Source organism: Gallus gallus, chromosome 3 (assembly GCF_016699485.2).
Source record: "Gallus gallus isolate bGalGal1 chromosome 3, bGalGal1.mat.broiler.GRCg7b, whole genome shotgun sequence".
Classification (NCBI taxonomy): Eukaryota; Metazoa; Chordata; class Aves; order Galliformes; family Phasianidae; genus Gallus; species Gallus gallus.
In genome coordinates, this window is record NC_052534.1 from 29,034,150 (window position 1) to 29,061,242 (window position 27,093).

General features: G+C 41.2%; 1 protein-coding gene and 1 long non-coding RNA gene across 2 annotated transcripts in view; both read right to left on the reverse strand.

The window, feature by feature from the left end:
* GLP1R (glucagon like peptide 1 receptor) overlaps positions 1–27,093 on the reverse strand; it is a 79,346-nt gene extending 52,253 nt beyond the window's left edge. The window contains 1 exon segment of the mRNA NM_001135551.1: positions 26,954–27,093. Within this exon segment, the coding sequence (NP_001129023.1) occupies positions 26,954–27,025 (72 nt within the window). The 5' untranslated portion in view covers positions 27,026–27,093.
* Positions 19,251–26,800, reverse strand: LOC107052913. Its single transcript, XR_001465722.4, has 5 exons — positions 26,670–26,800; positions 25,487–25,626; positions 24,152–25,397; positions 23,251–23,382; positions 19,251–22,944 (listed from the first exon to the last, which is right to left on the reverse strand). It is a non-coding gene; the product is annotated as an uncharacterized LOC107052913 (long non-coding RNA).

Consider the following 27,093-nt stretch of genomic DNA (forward strand, 5'->3'; position numbering starts at 1 on the left):
GTAACACAAACCTGTAGATTGAGGTCCCATCCAACCCCTGCAATACTGTGATTCTGTGAAAACATTATTGCCTAAAGTAGGGCGTGGAGAAACACAGCCAGGGGCTCCAGAATGTCATCTACAGATCACTGTAGACTGAAAAAGGAATGAATGACCGGTGTGGGGAGAGGGAAGAACTTTCAAACCTAAGTTTCTCCCAGATAGTCTTCAGAAGGAAACTTTCAGGTTACACATTGTTTAAATGTCTTCATCTTTTCAAGGGTAGTTATTAAAGTTATACAGGATTGTTTTACCCCCTCTCATCACCATGTTAATACTTCAGTACATAAATTAAAAGGAACATTCTCCAGATGAACTCTGAAGTTGTGATTCAGAATATTTTCTGAGGCTACTCAGTGTTCCACATCTTCCCAAAAAGTAACTGATTATGCATGCAAATGAATGCATCCAGTTGATCCAAATCCAGACTTTCAGATTAATATGCATACACAGTTTCATTTAGAAGTAAAAGACTACATTTTCAACTATCACCATAAACCTAGAACTGTTTGCACTGAGAAAAATAGCTTGTTGGAGGCAGAGATACTTTGAAACAAAATACTCCCTTCTAAATCTAGTTTTCATTTATTGTCCTCGTGAATACAGTAATAGCCAGTTGTAATTAAAAATTAGGAAAAAAAAGGCAAGCCTCTATTCCTCTATTTAATGAAAAAGTAGAAATATTCTACTCCATAGCAGTTTCTCATGACGTGAGATGACAACTAACAATGAGATTATTTTACTCTTAAAATCTGCTAATTAGAAATGCCTTTTTGTGGAGATTGATTTAGTAAGTTTCTATTAACTACAGTCACTGGTATTATGACAATCAAATACAAAACCCAGGACTATATACTTTATTCTCTCTATTCAACAGGTCGTTCTGCTTCAGCAGTGTTACCAGAGTCAGCTTAAATTTGACTTTACTATATGCTACCTGTTGCAGCTTCTATGGGACCCATGTAGTTAGACAGATGGTAACAGCTGATATTCAAATAAGAGATACTGTATTTTATTGAGGAGTGATTTAATTTCTTCAGCAATATCAAAGCACTAAGAATGCTTATATGAAGACAAAGCCCCTAGGCCAGTATTCAGAATTTGGAACAAATGCAAGAGTATTATTAATTATAGGGCTGCTTCTCGTTGCTAAAAGCATCAGTTCATTGTGTTTTTGTTGAGGTTTACCTCCTTCCATTTATACTCAGCCACAGGAGTGATAACACCAGCAGTAGTTTTGCTGGATGAAGATATATCAAAGACGGATAGTGGAGAGGAGGACGGAAACACAGCTGACTACTTAAAATGGAAGAACGAAAAGGCAAGAATGGGTGAAGGACATTAAGGAGGTGAGCAACAGTGAAGCTTAAGTAGCATAAAATGGAGGCAGGATAATTAAGACAGACAAGAGCACACAGACTGGGGGCCTTTCAGTGTAGGTACCTAATTAAATGTAATTAATCTCTAGTGATAAATTAGCTCATTCAGTAGTCTGAAGACAGAACGCTTTATAAAACCTCAACATCTTTGCAGGAAACCCTCTTTCTGTAGCCACCATTTATCTTCATAGACCCTACTGTAAAAGGAAGCATTTCAATCACTTTCCAACATCTTTGAGACTATTTGAGGAAGGGCTGAGTGATCTGCATCAGTTCAGCCTGGAGGGGCAAAGACTGAGAAGGGATCTCATCAATGTTTATAAATATCTAATGGGCAAAAAACAAATGGAAGGGGCTGGACTCTTTTCAGTGGTGTGCAGTGACAGGATAGGGACCAACAGGCAAAAACTGGAACACAGGAAGTTCCATATAGTTAACTGAAATAACTTCTTTACTGTGAGAGTGACAGAGCACTGGAACAGGCTGCCCAAAGAGGTTATGAACTTGATGATCTCTAGAGGTCCCCTCCAACTTTTATGATTCTACTGCTGCTCTTACAAAAAAAATACCAGCATCCATAGGTACAAAGGTGAGCTATGCACAAAGGCACTATTCTGATATAGTGAAATTGGAGCACAGAGTATAAACCTTGAAGGGGCCGAGTTTGGACAAAATACACCGTGAAACTTCAGAGAGGAAGGAAAATTTCTCAGAACTCTGGCCAGTGACTCCTGGGATTATCATCTTTCCTCTTCCCCCAGTCGTTAAATAAGAGATCTTACATGTGACAGAAAGTGAAAAACCTCCTTCTGTAAGATTTCTACTTGCTGTTAAGGGCTTATATTTTATGTTACAACAACTAGCACCTCCAAAATACTAATCCTAGTCTTCAAAAGCAAGTGCTAGAAAACCTAACACATAACGAAGCACACTCCATTATGGCCTTGGTATTCTTGCTTCAGGTAGGAAAAATGACATCAAACTTCTGAGAGGATGACTCAGATTAAATTTACAGCTTTTTATCTTGGAAACACTAACAAGTCAAACTTTTCTCACCTCAAAAAAGACCAATAAAAATCCAATGTGACACATTATTTCAAGGTAATGCTGTCCAGAATCAGTACAACAGAGACTGAGGTAGGTGAAGATTGTACACCATTAGCTTTATGTTCATTTTCATTTGACATTCTTTCCTGTATAATAAGAATCTTACTTTTTCTGTGCAAATGAATCTGCACCAATTAAAGCACTGTTTTATTCATAACATGGATTTACACTTACACGGGTTTTGTCCTCAGTTCACACCCCAACACTGCAATGTTGTGACCTATAACCACCTTCCATTCTGAGATGAGTCTCCCTGTCAGAAAGAATGACTTAGATGTTTCATACCTTTCAAGGTGGCATAAAGCGTGAGGCTCGTTTACAGCTTCTTGAAAATACTTTCCCACTTAGCAAATGCCTTGCTACAACAGTACTGCTGGGAGCAGAAAAAGCTGTAGCACAGCAAAACTCTACAACAAGGTTATCTGTCCATAGAACAGTGTTATTCCCCCCTGCAGTTTGTAATCATGTATCTTCATTTCTAATTCGGAGTGAATACAAAAGCATATGAATAGCAGGATGCCTCAGCTAGTTTCTTAAAACCATCTTGACCATCAGTCAAGACTTGATTTCTCAGCAGTTATTATACACTTGTAAGAGAAGCCCTGCAGATGTTGGTGCTCTACCTCCCAACAGTTCTCCTTCAGCTGATATTCAGGCTGAAAAACAACAAGATAACACCAGTGTCAATTCAATCCCTTTAAATACAGAAGGTTATTTCAAAGGGAAAGGTACTTAAAAGGCAGTGCTACCTCAATTAGACACAGTACCAGAGAACTATCACTGGAGATATCTGCACAGTACCTTTTCTGAAGATAATGAGACCACACTTTAGGACATTTGACATCACCTGGATTTCCACATTCGTCACTTTCCCTTCCCAAATTACACCACCTAGTTTTGACTTCAGTATAATCAACTGACATTACGGAAGTCTGAGTGACCCTTTTGATGAGGTCACATTACTATTCTTAGCTCCTCCTTTAGAGCTGCTTGACTGTTCAGATAATATAATATTAATTATGCTTCAAGTCATATTTCACAACATACTTCATCAGCAGTTGGATCAATGTGGACAAATCCTACATTTATCAGGAAAAAAAAAAGAAAAAAAAGCAGTGGATGAAAATAGCTTTCCTTTCAGAGAAGCACCTATTACCAGCTTCTCTGAGCTTTTCCTGTAAACACTTCTGTTCCTTGGTTACTAATTGAACCTATGACTTCAGTAGCTCAAGAGCACCATAGAAAAAGCCTTCCAGCACCCTCTCTGACAGCAAAAAGCAGAAAATTACATAGATCTCTCCAAAAGTAATGCCTCCTATTTGTTTCCTAGAAAGGAAACTACAACAGATACGAAGAGTACAATAGCACTACTTGATGGAACAAGTTCTCAGCTACAAAATATTATTTGCCAACATGGTCACCACTATTTGCTATGCATTTTCACCAGCAATGAGCACTAGCCTACATGCCATGCTCTTAAAAACCTGTATGGCCATCCAGAATGACACTTGTCTTTCATGTCACTGCTACCACTGCTGAAATATAGTCTAGAAATAGCAGTACTCTGTATATTGAACAGATCACGTTTCTTATTCTTTACAGATCATATAATGTAAGCAATCTGTCAGATGATTTAAAATTGATGTATAGAACAGCTGGAGCAGAGGGACAAGGCATCACTTATTTTCACTAATAAAGAAATAAACATTTTTGGAATATGTTAATAATCTACTATCTTTAGCAGAGGTAAGGGTCTCATTATGATAATGTATGTAGGTCACTCAAAAGTAATGCCTTGTATTTATTTCCTTGGAAACTACAACAGATACAAAGAGCACAATAGCACCTTTGGATAGAGCAAATTGTCAGCAGCAAAATGCTATTTTTTCAACAGGATTGAAACCATTACTATGCATTTCCATCAGCAGAAGTGATCCCCAGCCACTGTCACCACTGCAGAAACGTATAACCTACCACCTCACTGTGCTCATATCCACTGTTTGGTTCCCACAGGCGTTCAGAAAGTACCAATGAGTGTCAGTGATAGCCATTTCCTCCACGTGGAGGAATTCAATAAAACACCTTTGTTGCATACAAACTTCCACGTCAGATGCCATTTTGTCAGGCTGTCCCTCAGCAACATGTAATGAAATATTGGTGGAAAAGTTCAACTTCTACTGCCATACATCCACCTCTGATGTTGTGGGCCAACATAATAAAATAGGAATCATCACTTTTGGAGCAGGCCTCATATGAGCTCCCCACTAAAGGTGCCACTGAATTCAGCAAGGAACTATCTGGCCATATGTGCCAGTTTCTTCTTAAGCTCCAACATCTTAGGACTTGCATTGAGATCTTCAAGAAGGAAAGTCTTAATACTTGGATAAACAGAAGTCTCAGATACAGTGTTCAGCAGCTGTCCAACATGGAAGACCCTTCTTTTCTGTTCCTCTTGAGCTTAAGACCTCAGGATTTATGACATTAAGCTTTTGAACCCAAAGCAGCAAAAGCTAACTCATCTAACACTCAAACCCTATCAATGCACAGGAAGGATACTGCTTTGCTTTCTCCTTGGAGTTGCTGAGATCGCCAGTGCACTGCCAGTCCTGAGAAGTAACACTGGGCTTTCAACAACTACCCAAAATGCACAAAATACTCTCCACCTCTCATTCCATTCCTTCCTCTACCCAAGCAGCTTCAAGAGCATTTCAGACAATCCAAATACCAGAAAGCAAATATCAGCTCAGCCAAGGACCAGAATATGTATTATTTATTTATTTTAAATCAAAGGCTGGATCTCAGGATTCTTTCCTCCTACTTGAAAATAATCACTGCACCACATGGTCTCTCATCTTCGCCTGCCCTCTTGTCCTTTTTCACATCTGCACAGCTTCAAAAGGAAGGGCTGAACATGCTCAATCACATGTGAAACTATAAACAAGACAGCGCAGAGCACTAATCAACTGTCCTCTCCCCATTACCCTCCCTCCACTTCCCCTTTCATAAGGACAATTTTTGCTATATTAGGAAGCAGGATAAGCATGTGCACCTCTCAAAAGTAGCTTGGAACTGCAGGTTTCCAAACATAAAACATGTGTGTGAAGGCTTGAGTATGGCAATTCAAAGAACTAACAAAATTGACATGAGACATTCTTGTTTTTAGTACTTTTAGTGACAAGGCAGAGGGAGCTCTCAGCTCAGCAGGATTTAGTTTCATAAATTCTCCCAAAAACATAAGCTGTTTGAGCAGATGCAAGGGTTCAACCCTGACCACAAGGGTTTCCACTTCAGGACCAAACATCTCAGGTTTGTCCTGTAATGCTTCAATCATGCTTTGAAATCAATTACTCCTCTCTTCCTCTCCACAAGTTTTGTTTCAACAAGGCACATTTCTGTGAGAATGTCTCCTGGCCCCTATCATTTTCTGGATCAAAGCAAAGTATTTGGCATTCACAGACACAGATGTCAAAGCAAACGGCTTTAATATCTAAATCAACTCCTACAGCATACTGTACTAAAAAAAAATAAATCAAGTGAATAAAGCACAACTTGATATTTCAGCTTCCTACAAATGTAGGATCGTCTCCTGGAGACAAAAACCTAACTCCTCTAGGCCAGGTAGGGTAGTCTGAAAATTTGCTACAAAACTACAATTAAGAGGTCATTATATTGTTTCTGCCTTTGATGATAGATGTATTGGGGATACCAGTGAAGGTTTTTGCCCCATGAAGATGTTTTCCCAGCATGGATGGAGGTTTCCTCTTTGCTCACTGTAAGACCCACAAATCAGTATGCTCACAGTTGAAACATACACATTCAGTTTGACGATAATTGCTTTCTGAAAACAATATTTTCATTAAATTTTCTTCCATCTGTTTCAGTAAATGCTGTTGCCAAGAACTTACTGCATGAGCCAGTCATAGAAACTTCTAAGCAACTATAGAGAGAGACAAAAGAAATGCAAAAATTGCAAAGGAACTAACTACCAAACCCTTGGGCAGCAGAAAACAATCCCACAATTTTAGTTGGAGATACTGTGTGTCAACAGAAGAATTAAATCATCACAGGAATTGTGTACAAGGAGAGTTTACTATGCAATGCAAAACTAAGTACATGTTTGTGAAGTGCTCTTCAGAAGAGGACACCTACTGATGCAGTTATACAACAGAAGTATCAAAACACTAGAGAGTTTAAATTTCATTTACAGACAGGTACAAGTGTGTAGCACTAGGAACAGTATGGAAGGAACAATGAAAGCCAAACAGTGTTGTGGGAGTAGGGGAAGCTACAAAGAGGAAAACAAGAGTTCTTCAATCTGCCCTCAGCTGTGGAGACAAAGTATAGCCTACGCTCTTGGAAGAATAACTCAGTCTTTCATTAAAAACATTATGATAACGTACTATCACAATGGAGTAGATGTGCAGCAAGGAACAGTAAGGATTGAAGAAGTAAGGAGAAATCTAGGGTTGAATTCAGATATTTAATCATGGGCACCTGCTGATCTCCTCTTAACATACGCAATAGTCTTGCTTTACCTCCTGTAGAAGCTGCAGAAATGCATGTTGCCCTGTAACTTGCATCACATCTGCTTCTCCCACACATGGTCTTGAATACTGTAGGGCGTCTGCAGAGCACTAAACACCTGCATTTGGTAACTGACTCATCCTGGGTGTCTTTTTGCCACTCACGCAAAAAAAAAAGAAAAGAACATCTGTCAAAGCCGGACTCTTACTGCAGTTCAAAACACAATGTGCTGAGCTGGTTCTTTATGACATACTGAACCAAGCGTGTTTTAAGAAGACCTGTTTCCTGAGTTTATAACTGACTGGTTTCTCTGCAAATACCAACAATGGGCAAGAAACAAAATATTTCCACCTTGCACACTGAAGTATCATAGAATCATAGAGTGGCCTAGGTTGAAATGACCTCAAAGATCGCCTAGTTTCAGCCTCCACCTGAGGCTGGGGTTGCCAACCACTAGATCAGGATGCCCACAGCCACATCCAGCCTTGCCTTTAATGCCTCCAGGGATGGATGAATCCCATGGGAGTTAAGCTTACCCCAGCTTTTCAAACAACTGTTTACTAGTTACTCTCTTTTTCAGAACTGTCACATGGGATCAGAAAGCAAGGTGTAGAGAAGCTGCAATTTCTCCCCAGTATCAGCAATACACAGCAACATAAGCCTGGTCACCAGCTTGTTTTGTCGATCACTAGGACCCCTGAGATAAGTTTTCAATAGCAAGGGGGAAAAACAAAACCAACAACCATCAAAAAACACAAAACAGACCTCTCTTCCTGAATGCATTTTCTTAAGTCATCTTAAAAAAAAAAATAAATAAAATCACAAACTTAGTTCTCCTAAGAAATAAAGGATTTGGTACAAAAATTATCTCAGAACAAAGCTATTAAAAACAACAAATAAGCTCCATATATAATATTAGGGGTTCTGTACCTACTGTTGTTTAATGATTGCTAAAGAGGAATGCAATAAAATCTGCATGGCTTTCACAGTTCTAATTGCAGACAGTAGCTTATTTTGGTCTTAACTAATGCCAAGTTAACTCCCTCAGCAGTTCATTGTCACAGTGGCTCAAGGTCCATCAGCCAATTATCTGCCATACTGTTCCTTCCCGCCTACCCATCCCTTTGCCAAGACAATTATCTGTAGTGGCTTTACAGATTGCTAACATTTTCATCAACAGTACCATCACATCTGAAATCAGATCATACAAGAGAATTTCTGCCAGTGAGGCTTATTCTCCAGGCATCATCTGTCTTCCTTCCAAACATTACAGAAGAGATAATGCAGAGGAATACCTCTGTCTAACACAATGAGACGGTCTATCACATCTAAACAGGACAGAATCCCTACAGCATTATCGCTGTGGTACCACAGCATATACAACAGCATTCTCATTTACTTGGATAGATACAGTGTAGTGTTTTACAGGCAGCACTTATTTTTTCTAACAATTTTCAGCATTCAACACACAGCTGCCAAGCGTTACATTCCTCAGTCTTGATTTGTCAAAAATAAGACAGGAGCAATGCTGTATAATGGATAGAGCCTTGACTCAATCCAATATGGAGAAACAGTGAAGCGTAGAAAAAATTGTCATAAGATAAAGGCAGATGCTGCCCAGGAACAGCACTCTGATCACATGAAACAGAAGTAACACAGGTCCACAAGCAAGAACAAAAAAAAGCATGCTTGAAGTTAATCGGATGATCTTCATGTTAGATGATAATGGACTACAGTTCTTAGGCACCAGAATCAAGAGATGATACAAACTAGAAGAACAAATCTGGCAACACACACTGCAGCAGGACTGCAGCACCATCCTCACAGCCATGTTCCCATTTAGGAGAGCCAGGTGATGTTATCACTTCCAGAGACAGCCCAGTAAGAAAGCTGTATTTCTGCTTTCAATCCACCTCTCGCATCCTCTTTCCTTTACTTCCTTTTTAACCAGAAGACGGTAAAGTTCAGCATCCCTACACAGGGAAATTTTTTGCTGCACTCTCAAAAGCACCCTTATAAGAGAGAATTTAAAGCATCACCTTAACATGACAACAGTATAACCTATTTGCAAGGTCTTAGGAGCCAAGACTGAATGGTACAGTTGCCTTCCTACAGCTGCAAATAAGAACTGTGATTTTAATTCTGTGCCGTCTTACCTATGCTTTTATTTGAAGAGGACAATTCAGCTTCTTTGAAAGCAAAAATAAAACAGCTCAAACCCCAAACCTGTGCTTTTTTCCCCCCTGTTCTCTGTAAACAGTTGCTACCATCTTCAACAATATTTAGAATTACCATCAGACTCCATCTAGCTAAAGAACAAAGGAGTGAAGCCTATTTTAAGCAGCTTTAATTAACCCATTAGCTTTTACCCCCTTTTCCTGTCTCTTTAATACATGGTTGATGCTTTTAAAGTTTTGCATGGGACTACATAAGCTTAAGACTGAAATTAAGAGAATTCCAAACAGTGCTGAGCAAGCTATTCAGTACTCTGCTGTAACAAGTTACTGCCTTTGACTCAAATGATTCAGAAGGATCAAAGCTACCTCTCCACTGAGGTAAAAGTATCTGTCAGATTCATTCAGAATGGGTTTACTTCCAGGTTCTTTTTGTTTGCTTTTCCTACAGTCCCACTCTGACAGGGAAGTACAGGAATACATGCAAGTCAAGCTCTATCAGTGTTTTTCCTATGTTATGGCTGCAAAGCAAGTTATGAACCACTCTATTACTACAGGACTTTTTCTCAGATTTGAATCAGTCTACCATAAAGCTACTTTCAAAAAGAGAACTGTGACATATTTATTTTGGAGGCACAGTGCAATAAAAGCATTAAGGGAGAAGCCAAGTGTTATAGTAAGCAAATAGCCGAGCAAAACACAAAAACTCTAGGAGTTCTGGTCCTAGATCCCAATGGAGAGAATAACACCAGCTCTGAAGTCACTAATAGTTCAGCAGCATGTGTAGCTGATACAGAAATTCATAAAGTTAAATTTAAAACCCTTCTGCATGCTTAATCCTGAGATCTTTCTTCAGTAATCCCCTACCTTAAGCTCAGAGGGTTTTGCAGGTTTGAGTTCTAATGTAAACCAATACTTCAGCATTTCTTTCAGGAATCAACATTGGGCCAGTTTATCAGACATTCTCCACTGCAACTCTCTCAAATAGCAGTTTTCTAAAATCCCCCTACGAAAATTTTGATAAAGGAAATTAATTGGTAGCCTGCAATCCAATTAACCTTGTATACATAATACTCAGTTACTAATACGCCATTCCCATTCTGCCCAAGAGAAACTGGCACTGAGCATACCACCAGAATCAACAGCAGAAGCCCAGTGCATTACAGGCCTGCAAAAGTCAATCCCATCTGCTACCATGCTCCTACCTCCCAAAAAGTAACATATAGGAAGACAGATGCAATCTCCAGTTCTGTACAAGTTATCCCTACCCCCATCCATAAATGATTTCTGGCAGGTTCTCATCTCTATCAGATGGAGTCTCACAACATTGTTTTCCCAATATGAGGAAAACTGTCAGATTCTTCTCACATAGAATCCTTATGAGTCCCAGGACAGGACTGTATTTTATTATTAACTTTATTTTACTCCTGACAGGTATCACAGCCTTCAGCTGTGCAGGTCTGCAACAGCAAAGATCTGCTTCAGAGACGCAGCCGTGTCTTCAGAAATGAGCCTGCCTCCCCCTTGGGTCTTCTTTCCTAGCCATGCTCTTGTAGGTATGCAAGGAGCTAAAGATGTTTGTGACTTAAGCCACAGAAGCAAACCTTAATTATGTTGTTGTTAGAACTGAATGAACAGACACTTCTGCCTGCCTTCTCTGAAGAGACCTTTGAAAGGAAGTAGAAGGTCAACAAGACAAAGGCTGCTGCTCAGGAAGCAAGCACTGGTTGGCAGAAAGCAGGAGATAGAATTAAGCCCAAGAGCAGGGTGAAAACTTCATAAGCCACGCAAAGAAAAATGTGCAGAGAGCTTCAAGAAAACTGTCCAGCCTGGAAAAAATGTAAACAGAACAAAGAGCTGTCTCTCGGGTCAAGTCCCAAAGCTTTGCCAGAATGAAGTTTAACTTGCACAGAAAGCTTTCACTCCTCCATCTCCAGTTTTCAGAGCACCAAGGCAAGCAGCAACCATGCACAGCTGAAAACAGATAGGCCACTTAAGGGAATTAAAATCATTCAATTAGTTCCATGTTAGTAGCTTCACAGCCACGTATTTCCTGTCTGACATTAATCTTAAATCAAGCAGCACTTGTAGGAACAGAATAGATTCCCTGAGAAGAGGCTAGAGAAAACACTAGGGAACTTAAATAGCAGCAGCTTCATGTGACTTTGTCTTTTCCGAGACAGTTTGTTCTCTGAACGAACTCTGCAAAGGATTCTTGTTTTACATCTCAGTGCATCCTTAAGACATACTTCTGGAGCATAGAATCTTCTTACAGCATAACTCTACTATCAGCATAAAGTAGTGCTGCTGTTGAAAGATGCGGCCGTGATTTCTTCCCTCCTTCACTCCTCTTCTCCTTGTGCCAGCGTAAGTGTTCATGCCATTGCACTGAGCTAAGAAGGCAGACTCTCCAGGGAAAAATTAAACAGGCAGAATGTTCAAGACTAAACAAGTTGCCATGAAGCAGAGGCCAGCACCAGCAGCATAGCTCATGGGGATGTGTAAGAATAATCTTATTCGCTGTCTCAGAACTAAGAGGAGTCTAAAACAAAGCCCACAGCCTGTATAAAAACTATTAAGCGGGGCATCAAGTATTTATCATCAACAAAGAAGCATGGACTTGAGGACTTCACTTACTGGAGTAGTCCTTCAGGTCTCTTTATCTATTACTAGACCACTCAAGATTTTTTACCATTTCCCACTAGAAACAGTACTTGGCAACCACAGGGACCTCAAGACCAGAAGGAACCATGATGAACATCTTAACAGCTTCCTGTGTAATACTTTTAGAACCTTATGTGAACACTTAACAAGCAGGTACTGTTCAGACCCACATCTAACCTTAATTCAAAGACTTCAAGAGATAGAGAATTCATTTCACCCTTAGGCAATTTGCTACTGTGGTTAATTATACTCAGTATCAAATTTGGTGCCTATTTATGGTCAAAGTTGACTTAATCATGCAAATAAGCTTCCTTAGAGGAATTACCTTACAAAACAAAGTATAACACAACAGTTTTGTATAACAGAATGGGGTTGACGTTATGAAAATACAGCCAATTTAATTTCCCCTAAAAACTACAGTTGATTAACATTAGTTATGTTAGATCATTTTTTCAGCCTTTTCACAGCACTACTGGATGAGTATCAGATTAGTGAAAACAAGCAAAAAACATTTTTAATGATATTGCCACCATACAGTACCATGCCAACACTCTGCCCTGGCACAACAAGGAAGAGAAGCTGGATTTCTCCTCCCCACCACTGCTAGGACAACTGACTCCTTTGTTAGGAACAGCTAAATTTTTAGTCCCGTTACCCACAGGCTTCTCAGACACTTTAATCTCCATTAACATTTTTTTTAAACCGTTGATTTGTACTGGCTGCTGTCAGCTTCTTTACCTCTTTGTTATCAGTCATTGCCAGATATTTTAGATGACATTTCTATTTCTTACAAGAATAGTTTAAAGTTTCTACAGAAATCAACTACACAGCTAGGGGTATTGGGGACATTATCAGTATCTTTAGAATTGATGTCAGGGAGAAATTCTTTATTGTGAGGCCGGTGAGATACTGGAACAGGTTGCCCAGAGAGGCTGGGGATGCCCCCTCCCTGGAGGTGTTCTCAAGGCCAGGCAGGATGGGGCTGTGAGCAGCCTGGTCTAGAGGGATGTGTCCCTGCCTGTAGCAGGGGGTTGGAACTACATGATCTTAAAGGTCCCGTCCTATGATTCTATGGCCCTGAAAACCTCACACTCAGCAGTATTCATGCTTTTATATGATGATTTTCTCACATAATCTTTTAGCTTTACTCTTTGAAGTATCGTGTTTCAGATTTTTTCCAGTTATAAGACTGAATAGATTGGGTAAACATATAAAAACCTGTACTGTAACACTTCCATTGGCAAAGTAGTACGCTTTGCATATAGAACAGACAACAGTCCCTCTTCCACCTCTGGTATCTTTTTGCCTTAATAACAGATATTTTAAGGACAGGAAGTTCACTTGTCTAAGTTTAAATTAAGTAGATTAGCCACCATATATAACATATTCTACTCAAACACCACACTGGCCATTTGCATGCATGTACACAGATTGCTCTTACACCTTTCCAAAGCACCCAGAGAGGACAGCACTAGAAGTCCCTTGAATTCTTCCTCCTCCTTGTGGTATTTTTCCATTCTGTCTTAAACGTATGTGGACTCTAAGAAAACAAAACTCACGGTGCAAGATTTTGAATTTGATACACGAATTTAGAAGTGTTAATAGTCCCCATTCTCTCTCCAACTTTAATTATTGGGTTCTACCCAGATCTGCCATCCTCTGTTCATACATACACACACACATCCCCAGTACCGAAAACATTTTCCATGGTATCCATTTTACATGGTATCTTACAGAAACGTGTATGGCAAACAGGTATAGGACCAGAGAGATTATCCCGTTACAAAGGAGAAATGAAATAAAGATCTTACCCGTGTCCTGGGCTCACGGAAGGGCTCCAAGAAGAAGCATCTCCAGATAGAGATCCTTCCTCCTTGGGAGTCAGCCCTTAAATGGAGACAAGCTCCACCCCTTCCGGTCACTCAGGTGAAATTGCGTTCACCTGTGCCCCTGCAGCTGACTCAGTGCTCACCTCAGGTGGTCAATCAGAGGTTCAGGCCGTGATTCAACTGTTCCCATACAAAATGAAACCATTCTCAGCCTTAAGATTAATATCTCCAAAGATGCTTGAGATGCTCTTGCAATTCTATTAGCAGCACTCCTTTTAGAAGAAACTCACTGCCATAGTTTCTCCCCCCACATCACATACAGCTCTCAACAGGCTGAAAGGATCCATTCATACCTCTTTAGAACAAAACACACAACGTTATTTTTCATAAAGTAGTAGAATTGTTAATTTACACTGTGTGAAGGTCTTGCCAGTAGGACAGAGATATCTCTAAGACATACACAAAGCATACAGATCCTTTAGCAATTACGATTTTACTTACATGAGGTAAACTTGATTCTACATGAGTAGACAGAGTAAATGATAAGATGAAAAGAAAAAAAGGAAAGCCAACTTTAATTACATTAAGGTCCATTGCTAAAATCAGCATAGAAACATCAGGCACAGGAAAATCTTGTGCTCCAACAACCTGCACTTTCAGGTTATTGTTAGGTACATCCTCCTCTACTTTTATGGCAACCAGGATTTATTCAGGAAGATTTGCATGCCTAAAGGCTTATTCTTACATTCTTTGAACACAATTTCAAATGATTCACGAATTCATTTAAGTTTCATACCTCACACCTCCTTTTTTCAAGATGAAGAGCCCTTTAGCTTTATAAGCTTGAAAAAGACCTTATTAGCTTTACAAAAACAAAAGAAACACAGACACTAATCACCTAAACTGAGCAAGTCCCCATTTGTGTACAGGAACCTTCTAAATCAACCGTCATGTAAAACAAACGTTTCAAGCATCGCAAGAAGGAAACCCTAAAAAGCCACAGTCAAAGCAGGAGTTGTTAAGAAGGATCCATTCTCTGGAGATCACGTAGAGAAACAACACAATCAAAGAAAGCAGTAACTCACTTATATAGGGGACAGTAAAACAACTCTGGCCAGAGCTGGGACGTGCTCTCTGGAGGAACCCATTAGAGAGGAGCAGCCTGGGCAGCGGGACAAATACATAGCAGACTGGCCAGCTTGTCTGCTTTATTTCTACCAAAACTTCCAACGGAGAGAACCCACAGAACATTTCCCTTGTCAGATTACTTGGACTAGAAATGGTGAAAATATTTAAGGCGGCGCCAGGGTGAAGGAAATGACAGCTGAGAGGGAAAAGATGCCTAAAGAGAAAGATTTAGTTGAGAGCAAAGTGGGTTGGCACTTTCCATTCCTAATTGTTCAAACAGATTCTTTCCCAGTTTGCATCATAAAACTAAGTGAAAGACAAGTGTTGCAAAACAAGCGCAAAACATTTAGTCCACACTGGTACTGAAGCCGAATATTTCCGTGTCAGCTGCCTGTCAGTCCATACTCAACAGCGTTACAAGTTTGCTGCAGACTTACTATGAAATGATCTCCTAGTTTCCCTGTGACAGCGTGCTGTGCACGCTGCCTTTCAAGAAACACTTCTCTCCTTTGCTGATCCCAGCTGTCCATCGAACAGGATACAAACACTTTGAACGGCGTAATAAATCTGTTTATTTGGAGCAAGATCAAGCCCCGGAAATACTTCCAGCATGACAAAGATAGGGGAAGAGTAAAGAGTAAGAACAGCTATAAATTAAAACCAAAACAACAACAAAAAGCAGAAAACGCGAAGTAGCATCATCATAAAGATCACTGTCTTAGTAATGTGTGGACAAGAGAAAGCTTTTGGAATTCAGGACTTTTATGCAAGTTCTCAGTGCACTAACTGGAAATCTATTTTTTCCTTGGTTAGCTGTACAGAGATTTTCCCTCTATCTCTCCCCTCTGAAGCACACTGTTATTCATGAAATGCTTGGAAGTACGAGTTTTCTTTAAAGTTTATTTTAAGCACCATGGCAAGCAGGCAAAAAATCAAGGTCACACATGACTAAGTTCGCCTGTTGAAGGTAAGGAATGTGTATTTTCAGAAATGGGGTATAGCACGCTGCAAAGATCAAAGACAGGCTGTAAAAAACAGGTTTCTGAACCTGAAAAAGTGATCTTGCAAGGGACAGATGTGAAGGAAAGTAATTATTGGAGGCTTGAACAAGTAAAAAGCTAATCCCAGGAACTATAAAGGATGTTTACATTAGTTTTGTTCTCTCAATATATCAGCATTTAAGCTCACTAAATAGTATGTGCAGCAATGACAAGACAGCTCATTACTAAGCGCCATGTTGAAAAAGCATACTATTTAATAGCAAAAATATTCTCATTTATCAATTTGTTTATTATACAAGCGTAAATCTTCCTCTCCTTTCTCATCCTACACATCAGTTACATAGGAACAGAGAAACATTTTCAGAAAAGCACAGCCCTTCCATCCCTATTCTGCAAGAGGGCACTCGGTACTCAACTGATTCCTACAGCCATTACAGATATTTCCAAGACACTACCACATTGGTATCCAAGCACCCAGACTTGTTAATTTAACTGCACACAGAAGAAAGCTACTTACCAACACTCCTTCTCCAAAACATGTATTTGGAAAGAAACCATTTTATTGAATGGCTTATAGCAATATGCACATATACATATGGTTATCCTACCTCGTTATCAACAGTGGGAGTGACAGTCACTCTCCATGCAAAATGCAAGACATTAACTCATTTTGCTATTCAACCAGTAAGTAATTAACATTTCGTATGTATAATTCAATATCTTTCCCTTTTTGTGGAGGTTAAATCTTTGAAACTTCAGACATTTTTCTTCAAGATAGCAGGAAAATAAACAAAAAAAAGCAGACACACACACAAGGCCCGAACTGTATTTTCCTTGGATGCGTCTCTACACTCTATACAACAAATCTGGAGCTACCTGTTTCTGCTCTCATCCAACTATTCCATCTCCTATTCCTAGCAGAAAGCTTTTATCTGCAAGAGTAGATTAAGCTAAAATAAAGAACACAAAGCACTTAGCGGGCTACAAATGCCAGACTGAGTAGACCTCTTGCCACCTAAGATATGGATAGCACACCTCTGTTGATCACCCAGACCAATCGTGAATACTACAGCAACACCATGGACAATGTAATCCCATCTTCTCCTTTCTTTCTCACATACAGAAGTCAGGGCCTTGTTCCCAAATAGGATCCAAACTGCCCTTTGTAGCTGAAGGCAGGTTCTTCCCACTCATTCACACACAAAAGCATCATTACTGTTGTTGAAAACAAACTTTGTGCTGAACAGATCTGGATAGCTGTCCACAGTACACACTTCTCTTCTTGCTAAAGAAAGAATATCCTACAGAAGCACTGTAAAGGTTCAAACATGAGATCGCTGCTCCTATTTGGAAAGCCTGTGATGCACACACAAAAAAGAAAAGCAAAGTAGTTAAAGCTGCACCAACTTAATGTTTCTTTTACAGAAAACTAACAATCTACAACTGTAACAACTTCCTCAAGAATTAATACGGAGAGGAAGAGATTAATCCAAGTAACTGTTTTCCCATTGTTTCCTCTTACTGTGATCACATGAAACGCCTGAGTGATTATAAATCACTTGTCAGGAGATACACAGAAGTTTGAATCTCAACAAAAACGGTTAATGATGAAATGCATTATCTAAACACAGTCTCACAGTTAATTAAGCATGTAGGGTGACGGAGTGGGGAAGAACATAGGAGTGAGGAGAAAGATGAAAGCTTCTGTGCATTGTTATTTCCCATCACTTGGTTACTATAAACAGCAAGAAAGGAGAAAGATAAAAAAAATGCAAAAAAAAATATCTATCTATATATCTATATCTATCTATATCTTCAGCTGCTCAATGACCCATCCACGTGGATGCTATCTTATCATACAAGCAAATTAATACACCTTTGGTACATCCCAGCCCTGAGACACAATGTAGCTCAGATACCAAAACAAGTCAGAAAAATAAGAAATACAGTTTGAAACTACAGTTTAGTTTCTTGTGATTTACAACCACGTCTGCTACTGCAAAGGCATTAAGAGTTCAGATTATAAAGCTAACATTCTTTCATCTTTCCATTGCATTAGTAAAAGAATCTGTTTTATCCTGGAGAGCTTTAACAGCATCATTCATTACCAGCAGGTGTCTTAATCCCCAGAGAGCAATGAACAAACTCAGAGCATACGGAGTTATTTCTCAGATACTTCCTATCTTAAGAAAGTTCATCCATTAACTAATGTTAGCTGGCCCTGGAAGTCCATAGGGAGCCAGCTGGATACAATTAAAAATTCCTGTGTCAACTGTTAGCTAGATTCAAGTAATAAATAACACGGGGGCCCTGAGATGTAAACTTGAAGTACATCCATCTCAATACTAAATGTGTGGAAATTCTCTATAGTACTGTTTGAAAAAGTACTATGTTTCTGACCACCTTTATGACTGAATGTCTTCTGTACCATTTCTGTGATGTTAAATATTTCCTCTACAGAGGCCATACATAGGAAGCATTTTGAAAGAAGTCCACCACAAATACAATCTCATTTATTTGATTTGCAACTTATAACCACACCACATCTTGTAAACAGCACATAATAACTTCATGTCAATCTTCTCTTCTCCAGAGAGCACCGTTTGCTGTGTCACTGAGTTTAAAAGGAATTGGATCTTGTTATCCTTATAACAGTACGTGTCAAACAGTACCCGATGAATCATTATTAATTAAGAAACTGTAAACAAAAAAGACAATAAATTAGAACACCACAGCCATCTGACAGAAATTGAGACCAGCAGCTATACCAAGTAATTCAGTTCAAACATTCCACCTTCAGTTTTCCCATCTCAAAGGAAAAAGCCTCATCCATTGTGCGTAACTAGTGCTGTACAGCAGAACGTTTTTGTTTGGGAGGAACAGGGCTGAAGAAAGAAGATGAAGATTGGCCTAACTGAGCATCCCTGATTAAGTTACATAGGGAGGTGTCTGCTATTTGTTACCCCCGCACTGCTGTACCAATCCACAGTGTTTCTACAGATGAAGTATTTGGAAGTTGTCAGTTTTTAAGGGTCTGACTTCTTCCACAACAGCAGTAGCAACCCCCAGTAATACTGGAGGCACAGGAGGTCAGCTGTTCCATTAAAGCCTTGCACTTCTCCTCACTTCATCTGCCAAAGCAAAAGGGAAAAATAAATCAAGAGTTGAAGCCCAGATTCTCCCTGTATTGAAGAGGGGGCAGAACATGGATTTTGAGGATGTGTTGAGGAGGGTTTACAATGATCAGCCTGTAGATGAGGCACAGCCAGCTAGAAAGGCAACAGGATTCTGGACTTCCCAAACCAGGCAGGTACCTCACCCAGCCACTCCACCTCTGCTCCCACATGGCTCACCGTAACAGACTCCAAACACCACAAAGACCAAATCAGAAGTACAATTAATTTATTTCCAGGAACTTCAACAGAGCATTCCATAACACATAGACCAAGTTTCTTTGAAGGTTTTCTGCTTTTCATGAAATAAGTCCAGACATTTTAGAGAGCTTGTCAATGCTTCAGTACACCCAACAATTGTGTATGTCAAATCTCTTCAAGCGACTCTCCAGCAGTTTCTGAGGCTCCTCCCTCTTACTAGAGAGGCCAGAGGAGCAAAGTTACCAGTTTGCCCCTTGAAGAAAATCTATAGAGAGGCTACTGTGTTGCCAGGAGTTTCTGTACATCAGGAAGCTAACCTTACCATTGAAGCCCTCAAATGTCAAAATATCAGTCTCTCCCAGGAAGTTCAAAAGGCAACAGCTATTATTATTTATTCACAACACATCTTCATAGTTACATTAGCCCCATACTTCAAGATTTCTACCAAGCACCTGCAAAAGCTGGTAACAGGTCCAGGAATGCCCCTCAAAGGCAGAAGAGCTTCTGTAATTACTTTTCTGTATTACAGAAAAAAAAATTACAGCTCTGAATTAGAGTCTGATTTCCTGGAGACAACAAACAGTGTGCTGGCATGTTGAAGGCACAAATCCTGGACACAGCACACCGTGTATTTCTCATTCAACAACAACCACAACAATAGCAAAGAAAGAGCTGATTACTGCAGAAGGATGTCAAGACAGAAGCCAAAAGGAAAGCCAGATGAATGTCTCCAACCCCTTCCCACAGATCTGGTTTTAGATATCAACTGTAGCCTGGAACACAATCTTTAGCAACACCCACCAAGGCACCTGCTAACACACAAACCATGCAACAACCACCTTAGGGTATGCTTCATGTACACCTGGCTTCGAAGACAGCAACTAGCTTAAGAAGGCCTTCACATTTGGTTGAGCATGAGTTCTTAGTCCTTTCTTCTCTGTGTTAAGTACATCATCTTGAAAAGGAAAAGATTCAGCAATGAGACCTCTGTAAGTGCAGGGACATATCATACCCTGACACCCACCACCTACCCAACATACCACACAGTTACAGCAGATTGAAAAGAAAACAAATGTTCTACAATGCTATGGAAGTTGAGTTTTGTTTTAGCATGGTATTTTTGAAGAGATGGGAGGTCGGGCTCAACACCCATCATGGTAACAAGTTAATCGTCCAATTTATTTGCTCCAGGAGAGTCTTAGAGGACTGAGACACGCTTGCAGCAGCTATGGGAACTCCTCTACTCACCACCCCTCACCACAGTTCCCCCCAGTCTGACTGTGTAATCACACGCTCCAGTTAGACCTGTTTTCTGAGCACTGTTTGCAGATACCACAGCAGACTTGCATTTATCTATTCTCTTCCCTTAGTTCTGAGAAAGTTAGCTTTTAACACATCCAGATTGAGTTAATTTCTTGCAAACTGGCTGTGGAGAGTTGAGCTGCCATGAAACAACCAGCATATGCTTTGATCAGGAGAAACATTTTTTCAGCCTTAATAATGGAACAGTACATAAGGAAGAATGCAGCATTTAGGAGACTGCAGTCTGTACCACGAACAGTGGTAATATCTACAGAGCAGAGAGGGGAGAGAAATATTAGGAAAAAGTTGTTCCCTATGGGAAAGAAATGCATACAAGTTTGATGCTAGCAGAATTCAAAGGTAAAAGACTGACACTACATGTCTCAAGTATGCTTTTAAGAGGTACAGCTCCCATACACCTTTGGAAGAAGCTCTGTTTGTCTCCCTTGATTATCGCAGCTCAGTAGACAGAGTGGTAAACTTGTTATGATGTCTGCTGAAAATCTGCTACCTACCTCAGTACATGCACAAAAGTCCGCCCAGTCACAAGCAGAGCACTCAGGAGGCAGCTTTTCTAGTAACCTAGCTTCTTTCTGTCTGTATTTGGCTTGCCCACTTGCAGGAACAAGTCAGAGTCTAAACTGCTTGTACTACCACAAAAACATGGTCTGCTGAGGACGAGTGCTATTCCCACAAGCTTCCCCCAAGCAGAGATGTACTCCATGCAAAAGTCACAGGGGCTGACTGCTTAGGTTCAACACAGGTGTTTTGATTTCCCTGAAGCTAGGCCTTTCAGTATGGCTTCAATTTCTGATATGCTGAGCAGCACCAGAATTACATATGTCAGAAGCGGGATTTCAGAGATTGTACACATGCAAACATCAAAGACTGTCCCATGCAGATATGTCCATGCACACATCTGTTCCATTTACTCTGAAGACATTGCATCTAACAAATCAGTAAAAACAGTACTTAGGGGAAAGAAGAATAATAAAAGCCATGCAGTATGGCACAGAAGGCAGAAGAAAAAAATTAGTCTGAAGAATGGAGGAGGTTTGAGTGGGTGAGCAGAAGACATGCCATAAGCCATTAGTGTCCAACCTTTTGGCTTGCCTGGGCCACAGTGAGTAAAGTGGAATTGTCTTGAGCTGCATAAGTTGCTCCAAAACTAATGCTTCCTATTTATTTTCATGGAAACTATAATCAATAAAGAGAGCACAGGAACACTATTTGATAGAGCAAATTTTCAGCTACAAAACACTGTTTTCTAACAAGTCTCCAGTCAGTAGGTTCACTTTCATGAACTTCTCTTATAGCACAGAAAAGAGCATAGTAGTAGCAACAGAGCAAGGAAAAGGACAGCAGCAAGAACTACGCACCAAGTAGTGCAAGAAGGCATGTTTTGAAAACAGTCTTAAGACCTTAAAGGCAGACTCAACTGGGAGGCTGGGAGGGCAAGTGCATAATTGAGACAAAGCAAGAACTAAAAGGAGAACATAGATGAACTCAAAATAACAGGACACAAAATTATGGGAATTGGGAAAGCTATCTTAAAACAGTTAAGGTTGGCAAGAGATTGAGCTAACAGTGAAAAGCAATCAATTTCAGGAAAAACAGTAGTCGATACCAGACAGCACGCTCAGATGGCAATCCATTAACAGTCAATTACAGTGAAACAGCAATAAGATGTATTTAGTACAACTACATCTGTACAGCGACTAGCTGGAGGAACTATTCTTCTATGCAGCTGATCATAGGCCAGCATGATTAAAATATCAGTTTCTAACACCAAAAGAAATAGCAAAGAACAATATTTAGCCACCAGCAGCAAACCCATTTGAACAAATCATAATTTCAGGTTTGGTGTATTTTCTATGCAGTATTGATATCTCCATGGGCTACCTTCCATTTGGCAGGCTAGAGATGCTTAGACAGTGTTTACCCCATCTCTCTTTGGATAGAAAGCACTGTACACAAACATTAAATTTGTTATGTTCTTTGGTAGTTCGGTTTGGAAGACTTACTTTAATTACAGGAGCTCCTGCCCAAAGCTTTTATTTAGCCTCACAAGAAAATAACATTGTAGGGCTTAAATAGAAGGTCTCTTACCTACTGATAACTTTTTCCATAGCAAAGACATGCCCGCTATTGTGTAAAGTTACTTCTGTTAAGATACAAACCAATAGAACTGATGCAGCGTGACAAGGAAACTTGAGCAGCCTCGGCTAATAGTACATGCGCTGGTTTACTACAGAGAAAGAAATATAAAAGCCTTTAATAAAAGAAGCTGAACACTAAGAATTTCACTACAGCACTGCAGAAGGAAGCCAACAGTTTTCCGACGGACCGCTCCAAGATATAAACTTGTGAAGGCCCCGTGATGTCAGAGATAACAGCTCCTGCCGGTACATCCTCTCAAGTCCCTGAGAATCAATCAACACAACAAATTAAAGCTCAATTTAGTGTGACAGGCCTACGGAAACTGGCTATGATGTAACACATTAGAAAGTCTGTTTGACAACCCGCAGACAACCGTTTATATTTTGCATACCAGGCCCAGTTTCACTTAATTCTATTGTAGATATACAGCTGCAGCTTTTGGAAGGCAGGAATTCTAGTTACTCACATCGCCACTTCTGTGAGAAGAAAACCATACTTTGGAAGTGACAGAAGGGAAAACACATCCTGCCATACCCAGTTGTATTTTGCCTACACTTCCTCTCAAATACCTTTGTTCAGTTGTTTCAGACTGCTGCCCAGTTGAGTGAAGAGTGCAGTAACAGCACCAGAAATGTAGGGAAAGGCCAAAAGATTTGACAGCTCTTTCAACAACTGCAACTTGCATGGACCAGACATCAGGCCTTTAAAATAAATGCAAAGAGTCAATACACTGTTCTGCTACATTACAGTCCTCTCCTTTGGGAATCTAATTTCCTAGAATTTCAGAAGCCTGAAATGTTTTTTTGTTTGTTTGTTTGTTTGCTTGCTCCCCTCCATAGCAGAGGAGCAATGTTATAAGCTTATATAATCAGATTTGCTGTACTACAGCATTAGGTTTTATTATACATGATGACAATGGCTTTATGGAGTTTCCAAAAAAAAAAAAAAATTAGAGTTGTTTCAGGAAAAACAGCACATTACTTTCTGAATAGATAACCACTGTTTTGTTCAGCCATCATTTGGGGCACTGATTTAGACTGCATTCATTTAGATGGAGGCACTATTAAGCAATGTAAAGTTTTACACCATATTAATGTGGGCACGAATTTAAGAGGCCCACACGTATAAAGTTTTCAAGAAATCTGGCTGTGTTCCCAGAAAAGGAGTTCATAAGCTAGAAGCTGTCCAAGTGTCCTTTGGTAACAGCTACAGCAAGGTGGCACAGTGTCAGACCTTGTTCGATCACCCTTTTCTCAATTGCTTTCTATACCACTGCCAGTATGTGCTGCTGGTAATGGGCAGACTCATCTAGAACATTTTGATTATGAGCGTTCAGGTAACAAAGCAAACTAGCACTACACGAGCTCTGGGGAGCAGGAGAACAATACCACCACCACAACCCTAACCTGCAGTCAGTGTAAGTATGGAGGGGTTATTGCCCAGGAAAAGACTCAACTAGCCAAGACTCACCTCAGCTCTCCATGCTAGCTTCTGCGTGAAGACATCAGTTTCCAGAGCACTCCTCCACATTTCTCAGCCAAGCTCTATAGCCATTCTTCCCATCATAATAACTCATAAGGAACAAGTCTACAGGACAGCATTAATCAGGAGCCTCAGCTCAGTTCTCTCAGCATTAGAGTGTGCAACAGAAAATAAGTCAAACAGTCATTGCTCTGCAAGCCCACGCTGGGACCTCAGTGCTGCCCAGGCCAGCATCCAGAAGGCCAACAAGATACATGGAACCATCCCCAAACTGCATCCTTTCATCAAGGCTGATCAAGACTCAAAGCTGAACCTTGCGAGAGAGCAACCTGATCCTAGACAGCTGTAGGTAAAGAAGTGGAGGCTGCAGAACTCAAGGCAGCTGTGACAGTCTTCCTAAGGGTGAGAAAGCAGACAGGACTACAGAGGCATTTAATGCCTGCAACCTAATGGTGACTGTTGGAGAGCAGATCGGTGACTGTAAATAAACAAGCCTAAACAACCCAATGGGAACAGAGTGCAAACGACATGCACATTCACAAACATCCAATCTTATTAACATAAGTATTCTTTGGAAATAGATAAGTGTTGACATTGACATGAAAAGCACTTCAGAAGTAAGAGCTGAGAACCGCAAGAGATCTGTAATCCTTCTGCTGACTTTAACTGTACTTCCAAGGAGCGTGAGCTAATCACATTTTAGCATGAGGAACAAAAGCACGGCAGGTAGTTCGAAGAACAGAACTGCCAGTCAAGAACTGTGGCACAACTCCTATCTGCGCTTCACTCATATTCAAATTACTTTCTTCAAGAATATCTCAACAAAGCTTTGAGAATAAGTACTGCATAGAGAGCTGGGATCTGAAATCCAGCCCCAGGGTACAGCCAGACCGTGGGGAACCAGCGAGAGGCTGCATCAACTCTGCCAGCAGCAGGACACCGCTGCTTAACGGTGAGCAGAGGGAGGACACAATGCTTGTCATGAGGAATAACATCCTGCAGTGCAGCTGTGTGCTATCAGTTCTTGATCATTTTACTGCCTTTGATGCAGTAAATCAAGGAAGATCCAGACACTTATTAAGCAACTTCCAGTCATCCCCCATTTAATATAATAGCAAGTATTCAGAACAAATTTGAACTCCGGACTTCAATTTTTTTCTTATTTCTACATACATCTTCAGCTTCCTCATCTCCCTTTCCTGTCTTGCTGTTCCCTTCTCAGCTGTTTGAGGGGCTGTAGAAGGAGGGAGAAGTTCCGCGTAAAACAGCAGTCACAGCACCAATAAAGCATTTTCTCCCCAACTCCCTGTGAAGCTATCCTACCTTCCTCTCACATCTGTCACATCCCTTTCGACTAGAAAACTCACAGCCAGCAGTAAAATTTAGGTGATAACAATCCGCTTCTGCCTAAGCAGTGCAATTTACAGTTTAGATATTCCCTTCGACACCACTCTGAACTGAACCTGGAACAACAAAAAAAGACAGCTGAAAGCAGAATTGCCATGCTTCTGTACACTTAGCACCAAGCACAGTGTTTTGCACATTTTCACAGCATACATCAGGCACAATCGCTACTCTAGACAAGTTGTCAGATAAGACCCTCTAGTGTCAGAAGAGGATATAAAAGCACACAGTGTATTGTGAGAATGAAGTCAGAGGGCAAACACAGTGTTGAGATCAGAGGAACTCCTTTCCTCTCTCTTTTCCCCAGCCCTACTCATAGCCAGAGGAGCCCCTTTGCTAGCACAGCCTAGAGGGTAACAGACATTCCTACTACAAGCACTACTGCTCTCCATCCCTAACATCATCCCAAGGTAATCAGGATGGAAGGTACTTCAGGCAGTCATCTGGTTCAGCCAGTGCCAAGCCATGCCTGACAGTAGCTTGAGCTGCTGAGTGCCTGAGCAAACAGAAAACATTCTCAAGGACAGAGGTTCCCCAGCCCCTCTTGGCCCCTGCTTCAGTGTTGGGCCATCTTCATGGTGAAGAGTTTTTCCTGATTGGAATTTTCTCAGGTGTAATTTGTGCCAGTTGATCCTCTAACAAGGCCCTAACGTCAGGAAGGAGGAAGGCATGAGACAACCAAAAAACCCAGAAATCAATACCCACAACGACCCTGCTGACTTCAGCATAGCTGGGAACTAAACAGATTGCTTTTCCCGGTGTTCTGTATAAATCTGTAGCCTCAAACTTTCAGCAGGTGGGAAATCCACACAGCCCACGGCTCAGTCAGCCTCACCAACCCCTCCATCCCTGCAGCCCACCGCCCGTCCCTCTCCCTCCCCAACCCTATGCTCCAGGGAGCAGCCCGGCACCCACAGGGTAGAGGAAGACCCAACAGCCTCGGTTGTTTCACATGGATTCTGCTGGAGAAAACACGAGAAACACTTGACCAGCGCTTCAGACAGGCAGCACGCAGACCCAGGAAAATTAAGCCATCAAGGAAGGGGTTTCCCCATACAAGCCAGCCGCATCCATTCCCTTTGCAGCACGCCCAAGAGCTCACCTCCACGACCCCGCTCCGTGCCTGTTAGATTTTGTTGGCAACACACACGAGCGCGTTATTCCCCGCGGCCGAAAGGAAGAGTTACCTTGAGGATCGCGACACGGCAGCAGCGAGCGGCGCCCTCGATTCCCGCCTCCTTCCGACCGCAGCTCCCCAACAGACCCCCGCCCAGACCCCTCCCGCCACACCTGAACGCGGAGCCGACCCCGTGAGCCGCCCGCACCGGAGCCACCCGCGCCCCACAACAACCCGGGACTCCCGCGGCCCCAGCCCCGGGCACTCACACGCCTGGCGGGGGCGGCTCTGCCCGCGGCTGCCAGCAGCAGGACGAGGGGCACGGCCGGAGCGACGGGCATAGCCGGGGCAGGCCCTGTCCGCGGGGCCCGGCGGAACGAGCAGCCCGTTCCCAGCGGAGCCCCGGCGG